General features: G+C 38.7%; 1 protein-coding gene across 2 annotated transcripts; it reads right to left on the bottom strand.

Annotated features, from left to right (window-relative positions):
- Positions 1-3884: 3884 nt before the first annotated feature.
- On the bottom strand, positions 3885-10178 carry LOC111234519 (protein LBH-like). Of its 2 annotated transcripts, none has more exons than XM_022762663.1 (4): positions 9995-10178; positions 7217-7295; positions 5324-5574; positions 3885-5091 (listed from the first exon to the last, which is right to left on the bottom strand). In XM_022762663.1, the coding sequence occupies exons 1-4, from the start codon at positions 10018-10020 to the stop codon at positions 4974-4976; spliced, it is 474 nt and encodes a 157-aa protein (XP_022618384.1). In that variant the 5' UTR covers positions 10021-10178; the 3' UTR covers positions 3885-4973. The 2 variants fall into 2 exon arrangements, with proteins under 2 accessions (XP_022618384.1, XP_022618385.1); XM_022762664.1 differs by lacking the exon at positions 9995-10178 and adding an exon at positions 7898-7969.
- Between the last annotated feature and the right edge of the window lie 450 nt (positions 10179-10628).

Here is a 10628-nt window from a genome sequence, read left to right on the forward strand (position 1 = left end):
TGTTTTATTGTTAGATAACCCCAGCAGCTGCAGTAATTATTAGCAAAGGAGGAAGTCAGGTGATGTAGTATAAAGAGCAACAGAGTCCACATTGGGATGATGTCAGGGTGGATGGATAGGTCACCAGAACACAAAGACCACTGTTTTCTTTCACCATGATGGTTGCACAACCTTAACCACCTCTTTATTATTGTAACCATGACTATGAAGGTCCTCTAACCTTAAAGGTGTAATGTGTAAGATTGTGCTACTTGATCCACCTCCATAGGAGGCAGCATTTCACCTCTTCGCCCCTGTCCAGTTAATCATATTGTTGTTTTACCCATTTTCCTTATAATTTATCATTTATATGTGCATTCATTGTTGATAGTTAAAATTGTTGATAGCATTGAAACAAATTATAAGTACCTGTAATACAGACAGTATGTTTTTATTTACCTATAAAAATATGAAGGCTAATACTGCATGCCACATGGGATCACACATGGGTGTCAGGCTGTAGCAGCATGAGGAAGGGATGATGACATCATCACAAAGGCAGAATCAGAAAATAAGGTTTATTGCCAGGTAGGTTTTTACTTACAAGATATTTGGCTTAGTGTTTGGTGCAGTATATAATAAACATATTAACAGGAAATAACAATAAAAAAGGTAAAATACTGCAACAGTCAAAAAGATATATATACATAGATACACAAATTAAAAAAATAAAACTATGAAAAAAACTATTTACAAAAGTGTTGACAAAACTCCTGAGGAGCAGGATGCGCAAAAGATCACAGTATAGACAAGATCTGTTCTGTGCAGGGGTAATTCTCCAAGGTGTTACTGTAATGTGGTTGTTGATGATTGATGAGGCCAGACGCAGAAGAAAAGGAAGGTGCTGGTCCATCACTGGGGCTGACTGGACTGGAATTCTGGTCCTGATACAGACAAACATGTGATAGGACAATTACTTTAGATCATACAAGTTCTTTATATTCAAACATATTAGGTCTGTTGTGTGTGTATAATAAATACTAAGGATAGATATGAATATGCTTAAATAAATACAGTATTAGGCAGTGGATACTGAACCCGCTGGTTCTGAATCAGTCTTTTTGTTTTACTTATAAAAAAATGTTACTGACGCATCTATCTGGACAACAGCCGCAGGAACAGGATGATTTCTACTAAATCGCAAAAATGTCTGTCGACATCATCAATCATACATTTATGCCACTTGAAGTGTTTGTCAGTACAGTTTGTCATTTGCACTAATGATACTTTTCGCTACAGACCAACATTAGATGTTACGCACCAGTCTAACAGGCTGTGCCTGCCACAGTAGGGGCGCTATTTCAGGAGACACTTCTATGAGTCATGTCACCAATAGGAAAATCATTATCTTCCTCTAACACTGTGGTTTCCAATGATTTTGATCTAAAATAACTGATTTATTCAGAATTATGCATTCAAAAATAAAATAGCAACTTGAAACGATGAGTGCATATCTCAGTATGTCTGCTGAGGAGGATTTTAGGAGGAGGAGCCACAACTACTAAACAAAATCTTTTTCACCCTATGTAATTTTCATGCCGAATTTTAGCCGAAGAAATCAAGTCACAAATGTAAAGATGCTCTGGAAAATTTTGCGTTGTGTCAGCCCAAAGTGTACAAAACACAGTACCTCACCATCACTATGTTCTTCCTTTGAAAAAGACATGTAACTGAGTTTGTAGAGCATGGAGATGGCTCAGCTAGTGCTGGTTACTCCACCTTCTTCTGCAGCTCAGTTGCTGTTCCCTCTCATTTTTGGATTTTGTTTTGTTATTCCCGCTGACTGAGTACATATAAGAGTACTAGAGTTCGAAAAAAAGATCTAGTTGTCGATTTGTGTAACCCACAGCAGTTGAGTCTGATGTTTAGTCTAGGATTGATATATGAACAGCCTGAGGGGATGAAAGAACCATGAGAGTAGACAATGAGTGATAGTTAGTTAGATAGAAAAAAAAAGACACACAAAGTGGGGCTCAGTGTTAGCATAGTTTGTCCAATCCCTGCGCAATATTAACCAACTCTGACAGTTTCTCGCCAGGGACCCCTCCCCCCAAAACTTAAATCTCTGATGAGTGTGACACAGAGTGAGAGAAGTTAGTGTATATCACACATAACAGCTGCCCAGCATTTATTAAATATGGGCACATTTCAGGCTGGAAGTCAGCCACGGTATCCACAGTATTATTACTTCATATTGTCAGATATCAGACAGTGTTAGATGTCTGTGAGGAAAAAATCAAGTCTTTATCTCTGAAGATTTCTCATTTCAGTAACACACAGCCTCTCTATCTTCCTGTGTGTAGGGAGTGTTTGTGATTTCTGCTGACTGTGAAGAGATTGTATGTACTTCTGTTAGGAAAAGTAAAGAATAAAATGTCAAGCAATGTTTATGTAATGTATGTAATATAACCCTAAAGCTGCTATTGGATCACTCCCCTGCTCTGAAATTGAATGTTGTGTCAGCTTATTGCAAAAGTCTCTGTTTTCCAGATGGATGCTTTGAACATGACGACAACTGCACTTGGTCGACATGTGACATGATGAGTTGATGAGACGTCTAGACTCATTTATGGGCACAGTCGACACAATCCACCAGTGGGTCAGGAGACTGGTTTTGTTTTGTTTTGTTTTGTTTTGTTTTGTTTTGTTTTGTTTTGTTTTGTTTTGACTGATAGATGAACATGGTTAAGATTTGGGCCCGTGGGAGGAGGCTGACCACCAGGTGCAAAGAGCCTATATTCCAACCTGAACTTCCCCCCAGACTCTCAAAGAGGGAGCTAAGTCTTTGTGTGGTCTTTTCTGGACCATTGTTTTTTTGTTTGTTTCCTTTGGGGGTTTGTCTGCCAGTCATTTCTTCCACCTCCCTCATAGTCCCACGCACCCTAACTTGTGATGCACACTGTCCAACCTGGCACTCCAAACATATAAAGTTATGAAAACTTAAAGAGGAAATAAATAAATAAAGTACAGTTCTTTAATTCTTTAAGTCTTGGGTTGCCATATAGACCACGTCACTAAATAAAAAATATTTTATTGCATTTATTGGGAAAGTATGGAAATGGAAAGATCTAATGTGTTAATGTGTAGTGGGAACTCAACGCATCCCTGCGCTTTAGTACAGGTCATAGCAGTATTATGTGTTGCTCTGTTTCCCTCTAGAGGCTAGGTGCAGTAAACACATGGTCACTGGTTTAACTAAATACGTCTCTTGTTATGGGCTCTAAGGCCCCTCTAGTTCACACTCAGGTGAAATTGGTAACGAGACCTGTTTGAATTATGAAGTTGTCAATCACTATAACAGAATGAGTCACAGCAGTAGAAAGATAGGCTATTTCTGGTGTGTTATTGCAGTGTTGCTCATCTGAAGATGTTTAAACAAATCTTTAAATAATAATAGATTCAATTCAGCAGCAGTAAAGACTCTAAAATTACTAGATGGATGTGACTTTATGTCTTGATTTCCCATAATAGTATTGTGGTAGTCTTTGGTGTGTGGGCATACACTATACTGTGTGTTTGTGGGTGTTATTGATGAACCTTGTTAACTTGTTCTGTCCCTCAGGGTATAGTTGTCTGTCTAGAACTGTAACAGCAAGCTTCAAGGAGCAACACATGACATAGTTCAGTTTCAAAACAACTGAATGTCTCTGCTTTCTGTTTTATATCTGTGATATCTGTGATATCATCTCAACGCTGAATATGCATTAAGGAAATACTAACTATACACATCTTTTAAAAAATTAAATTAAATTAAAAACAGTCAAATAACAGCTATAGCCACAGCAAAAATTTATTTTTATTTTTTGGGCTTTTTATGCCTTAATTCTAGATACAGTGAAAGAGAGACAGGAAAGATGTTGGGAGCGAGAGAGAGAGATAGAGAGAGGATTATATGCTGCAAAGAGCCACAGATCAGATTTGAACCCATGGCCACTGCAGTTAGGACTAAGCCTTAACCACCCTACCAGGTGAGCCATGATTTGTGGACTCAGCTTTGCTCACTTGGGACTGTAGCTATTCCATAATGTTTCATCATCAATCATGACCAAAGTCAGTCAACAAAGCAGGGATGACAACAACACGATGCAAATAAAATGAATATATTTGTGAAAAACTAAAATAATTCAGGTATTTCAGGATCAAACTGGAGGATAAAGCAGCTCACAAATAACTGTGGTTATAATAACTTTTAACACTGAAGTTCATACAGATATTATCTTCTATTATATGATTGTTGATATATGCAGATTTTTTCTTTAAAAATGGATATCACCTAATCACTGTAACTTTTACACAGAGTATGTTATTCAAGTGATCAATATTACACTGGTTGACAATATTGTGACTTCCTTAATTGACCTTTAACCCATAAGATATTTTGAAGAGTGTCCTAACATGGTCTAAATTCCTTGACATAAAAATCTAAATTATTTGGTCTATCAAGACCTCATAAACATACTGGTCAGTCCTTTGTAAATGATGGAGATGTCCTCCTTTCTGAGTTATTCTATGACACAGTTGGAGCTGTCTTTACTACAGTAAAAGCTATAACAGACATGTTGGGCCTGGGTGTTTAGGAAACTGGTTTTGATAGTCATTCATCAAATGTTTAGTTGCTATTGGAGGAGATCGGTGTCACATAGGAAAAAAATCACCCTGAGAAGGTCCTGGAGGTCATTGCTACTTTCTCTGATTACCTTCATACCACAGAGTCAGATACAAGAGCAGCAAATAAGCAAATTATTTTAAACTAGATTGGAATCAGCTTAATATTAGTTATTTGAAATGGACCTTATTTCATCTTCACGTTACTCAACCTTCCCAATTCGGTTCTCTTTACTGGGATAGCATTCATGCACTGGTTACACATTTAAAGGTTACACACACAGTTCAGGTGAACTGCAATGGTATCAGTCCATAGTGGCTGTACTGGTTCAGCTTTTCAGACAGGGTGGGGCAGCTTCAGGTGGGGTTGGGGAAGCAGGTGGGGTCAGCCGGGAGAGGGACAATTGACTCTGGGATGGTCCAATAGAAAACTTCCTGGCAACTGGGCTGCAATAATGGAAATAGAGAGACACAGTCAGGTGGTACATTGTATACAGAGGATATATAAAAAAAAAAATCTGCAAACCCCTTCTGATATGTAATTACATTATTAAATTCACTACAACTTAAGTAGTGAAAAGTAAAAAATTATAATAGTTAATAAAGTGATAACTGGTCAAAATGTCTCTGAAACATAGGAGTATGTATGTAACACCACTGCACTGTCATTTTTGTTCACCCTTCCATGTGCTCCTGCTGCTCTCCATCCACAGATCCCTCTGTGTGATCAGCACCGCTGTTCTCCTCCTCCTCCTCCTCCACATTGTTGCTCATTAGGCATCGTGGAGGCCAGTGCAGCTCTCTGCTCTCCAGCTCAGTGTGCTCTGTGGGCTCCACAACAATAGAGGGTAGACGCTCCCTCCTGTAGAGAAAATCGTCAGGATAGGAGCTGGAGTCTGACTCTTGATTCATGTTGGCTTCTGGAAAGATCTGGACCAGGAAGGAGATTTATAGTAATATATTATAACTATAAATTATATTACCATACCATATATTACCTGTGCACCTCGGATGGGCTTGCAGCATACAATTTGAAGCAGTTGCACATCATAACAATCGCATGACACTGCGCTCACAGGCAATAAGCACACATGTGGCTGTGTGTCAGATCAGAGCCAGATCAGAGCACACAATGAAATATCAAAATTGAATGTGCTCCAGATTTCACAGTGTTTGACTGTAACTCACAATTTTCACAGGGAAGCATCATCTAGGTGTAAAGCATACTCTGACCACATTTGGAGAAGATTGGACAAAGTATCTTAGAGTTATAACCACCACCTATAACCTCAAATTTGGCGAACCACTACTGCCACGCCCTTATATGCAAACACACAATTTTAGAGGTATTTTTTGACTAAGGTTGCCATGGGTCTGGTACACCTGCTAGTATTACATGAAATTGTGAAATTTCATATTGCCATTTGGTTGCACAATGAGTATTACTAAATATGAGCATGCAGATGTATTCAGGCCAGGACTCTTATAAAATATATAAAATTTGGGGCAGTTTGGACAATGTGTGCTTGATTTATAGAAAGTTGACGCAATAGTTTTCACAATGAGGTATCACCAATGTCATTCACATTTTCTGACCAAGGTTGAAGTGTGGGTGTGGTCGACCTGCTACGAGGAGTAAATTAAATTCTAAAACATTATATTTCCTGTAACCACAAGGGGGCATTATGAGTATAACTGAACGTTGGCATGTAGATGTGTTCAGGGTGAGGCTCTTATCAAACTTATAAAGTTTGGGCCTGTTTGGACAATGCATGCTGTAGTTATAGAAACTTCCTGTTTCATGGCAAATCATCAAAATCCGTCATGACGCCACAGGCAGGTCTTGCAGCATCAGTTAAAACGCTTTGCAATTTAACATTGCAAAGGTCTTAAGATAAGACTGACCAAATATAATGTCGATCAGATATCCTTTGGAGGAGTTTGTTAAAGTGTGATGTCTTGAAATCGGAAAGTGGGCAAAGCAACAATATGAGTAACTGGACAGGGGTGAGGAAGTGAAATGCTGCCCCCTATGGAAGTGGATCAAGTAGCACGATTTTACACATTACACCTTTAAAGTATGTGACCCTTAAATTGCAAACATGGTGCCAAAATTGCAAATTGAATTCAAAATGGCATACTTCCTGTTAGGTGTAGGCTATGCATGCAAGAGGTTCTTTTGTATATCTTGGCATGTTTCATGTGCCTACCAATTTTTGTGCATGTAGGTGAAACTGCAGGGATAGGAAAGGCCTCTTTGAAAGGGGTGCTATGGAGCTATTTTGCCACACCCATGTGCAAGACCAATGAAATACGTATATATTTTCACTAGGCCTGACGCATGTGCAAAGTTTGATGACTTTTTGAGCATTGGAAGGCCTTCAAAAAGTTGAGTCATTTCAGTCAAGAATAATTTCAATAGGGTCGTCGCACCCTCAGTGCTTGGGCCCTAATAAGTGGAAAAATAAAAAATTAAACAAATCGCTCATCTAGATTTGAAGCCAAGTGATGCAATTTAAAAAAGACAAAATATGGAAGGTCACTGCAAAGTAGGTAAAGATGACAGTTGTACCTGATAGGCACTGCTTCCTCTTCTCTGAACTGAACTCTCCTCCATCTGAGATTCTACTTGACTGAGAATGGTGCTCATACTGCAAACAAAAACACAACACATTTTGGCTCAGTTTGGGTAAATCCAGTCTGAAGCGTTTATATTATCCAACCTCATCAGTGTTCTCCCGCAGCAATGAACTTAAAGGGGACCTATAATGCTTTTCTGTGTTTTCCCTTACTTATAGTGTGTTATACAGGTTTTTGTGCATGTAAATGGTCTACAGAGTCAATTTACACCAAACGGAGTAACTCTGTCAGGGTAAAAACCCAATTTTCTCCTTTGTATGAAACGCCTCGTTGGGATACCAGACACGACTTCCTGCAGCACAGTTAGATGCTTCATTTTCACAATGGTTACATCCCTAATTCACACTTAATGTGGCCAAACAGGCGACTTGCATTGTCATTGTGGATTTGTGATGTTAACCATGTTACTCACGTTAGTAAGAAGCAGCAGCAAAGATATAAATGCTTAAACATTTGTCAGATATTGACATGCTTTACCTCGTTAGGTTAGATAAATTATCCATAATTTAAGCGCTGAGTTCATTTTTCAGTAACTATGCGCACAAAAGTTTAATTAATTCAGAATTACCGGCATCATAAACCAGCAGGAGGTGAAATGGTGGAGACTCCCTACCTGTTGACTGTCTGTTCCTCCATTATTTATATTCCTTTAGTCTGGAAGTGTCCACACATAACAAATCACAAGGGTTTCTCATAAAAGTATTCCATGTTATGAATATTGTCATCCGAAGTCTTTGCAGACTGTCCAGCATCTTGATTGGCAACACTCTTCATATTTCTCCCTCCCTCTGTCTGCTGTACAGTGGGTACGCTCGTTTTCTGCTCCAGTCCAGCTTGTGAAGGTGGGTCGGGTCTATCATCTTCTGGTTCAGGACGTTTGCTCAAAACGATAAGGCAGAAAGGAAGCCGCCACAACCGTTTGTTGACACAAGACATGCAGAACAAGTCTTTGCCATGGTAGTTGCCTCAAGCTTAAAGAGCCCTGAGCTCTAACAGAGCGTTTCAGACAGAGGGTGAATAGAGTACAGTATAAAATTTACAGAAAAAGAAAAAGAATGTCTTTTCAGAACATTAAAGCATGTAAATCTATTTTAGTCGACACCAAGAATTAAATTATTAACACTAAAAATGGCCATAATAGGTCCTCTTTAAGCTATACAGTAAAATAACTAATCTAATACAAACTAGAAGTAGAGACTAACAGCCACTTTTCAATAACCACAAAATACATATGGACTGGAGCTGAGGAATGTGGAGCAAATCTATTGTTCAGACCACATGTAGGGATTAACAAAGGTTTACATACCGCAGGACAAACAAAATTCTTCACATAAATCCAGACCAGTTAAAGATAGTTAGTTATAGAAACCGAAATAGAGATTATTTAGGAATTATGTAATTATATTCAGAATATAAAAGCTAAAAAAACAGGACTAATGTGTTCCAAACACTTAATTTCATTGCAGATTTAACAAACAGTTTTTACAGCTGTTGTCATGAAGAGTGACTACAGAAGTGACTTCTGTAAACCCCCGGGTTTGTCACAATGTTTTTCCTCTGCGCAAAGCATTAACAATTTTGTACTGGGGTCACTGGGACAGAATTTGATCAAATGGAGCTTTGTGGTCTGATGTGAGGGCTACTGGGAGTTTGTGACATCAAAGCTTTATCTGTTATTCTGAATTGGATTGGCAATTCCCCATGCAAAGGGAGACAGAAAAAATCTGCATTCGCTGTATCATTCATCAGGTCTTTATAGTCCCAACTAGGTGTAAAAGCCTATTGCCTCCACCCAACCCCCAGCCCAGGTATTAGCTACACAGTTTAGAAAACCTTTGCAGTTATCAAACAGGATCACCTCAGCAATTTCTAATTTAGGTCCCGTGCACAGTGACCATTGGATGGAGGAGTGTGTATATGTTTCACTGAGATATGTTCCAATGGACTGCCCATTGACAGCAAGTTCAGGGATGAGGAGCAAGCCAGCATAGTAAGAGTTTCACCTGTTCTCTTAATCTGTAGGTATAAGCACTTAATGGCATAACAGGGTTGAACAACAAGTGACTCCTCAACTCCAAAGATGGGGGAAGGGTGAGAGTATGTGGAAAAGAAAAAGCTTGAGATGGGACAATAATTATCAAGAAATGAAGAGAATACTTCTCTAGTTGAAGTAAGACTGATTGTCCAGATGGTTACTTACAAAAACCTACATTTTTATGATTTCCAGTTAGGTATAAGTATATATTAATGATTCTACAGTATGTGTTTATATTGTATAAACACACTGACATCTTAGCATGGAATATCTGAATAAAAATCTATATAGGGAAGGAATACATGGGCAATTTCAGTGTTTGTGTTTGCTCATCTCTAATTACTAATGCTTTGTTGAACTCATTCATATAGGCTTAAATAGACAGATGGTTCCTTAACTCCATGCTTCCCACAGTTTGATTACAATAGAACTATAACAAAACTGGACCCACTACATAGTGAACTGCTGGAACCGGGACAATAACTGACAAAGACAAACCTCTTGAATCCATGATCTTGTTATCTTGTAGAATCTACAGTGCCCTCATTTCTACCATGGTAGTCTGAGAATATGCTACGACACACATTTCTCACACCTATGGAAGTTTGGGTAAGTACTTACATTGTATAAAATGTATCTTTAAGTATTTAGAGTTGTTTTAGTCATATAGCTTACCTGTGCGAGGCAGGAATACAACTCATCTTTACAAGGGTTTAAGGACTTAAAGACTTGAAGGATCAAAGCAAGGAATTCCAAATGGTTCAGAAACTGGACTATTCCTGTTGAAAGTCAGCCACTCTGTGCTGTCAGTCACTTTGGTTTCCTTCTTACTGACTGTCACAGGTTCAGCTTCCTTTCTTCCCTCACCTCAATCCTCTGTTTCTCTCGTCTTGTCCCTTCACTTCCCTACAATGTCCCATTCAGTGACGCAGGCAATGCTGCACATTCAGACTAACGTGCAAACCTGCTTTACAAGCTGACAGGCTTAGTGTCTCCTTTAATTACAAACAAAGCCTTGATGTAACATGTGAGTGTGCAGCATCACGGGGCCTTGTATATAGGCTACTGAGGCTGTCAAATTCATTACATTCTGGATATTGTTTTACATCATGAATAATGCCAGAGTCTTTCCCTCCAATAATTCAACATTCAGTAGAGTTGTTGATGTCATGGTGAAACTAACTGCCCGTTAAGGCAACCTAATAAGGAATCAAAGAATATTGTGGGGAGTAAATTTCTACTCAACAAGACTTTAAAGTTAGCACGTGTCTGTCTGTCACAGCCTCGGATCAGAGTTTAGTTCACGTTT

Source organism: Seriola dumerili, unplaced genomic scaffold (assembly GCF_002260705.1).
Source record: "Seriola dumerili isolate Sdu_G_001 unplaced genomic scaffold, Sdu_1.0 BDQW01000449.1, whole genome shotgun sequence".
In the NCBI taxonomy this organism is placed as follows: Eukaryota; Metazoa; Chordata; class Actinopteri; order Carangiformes; family Carangidae; genus Seriola; species Seriola dumerili.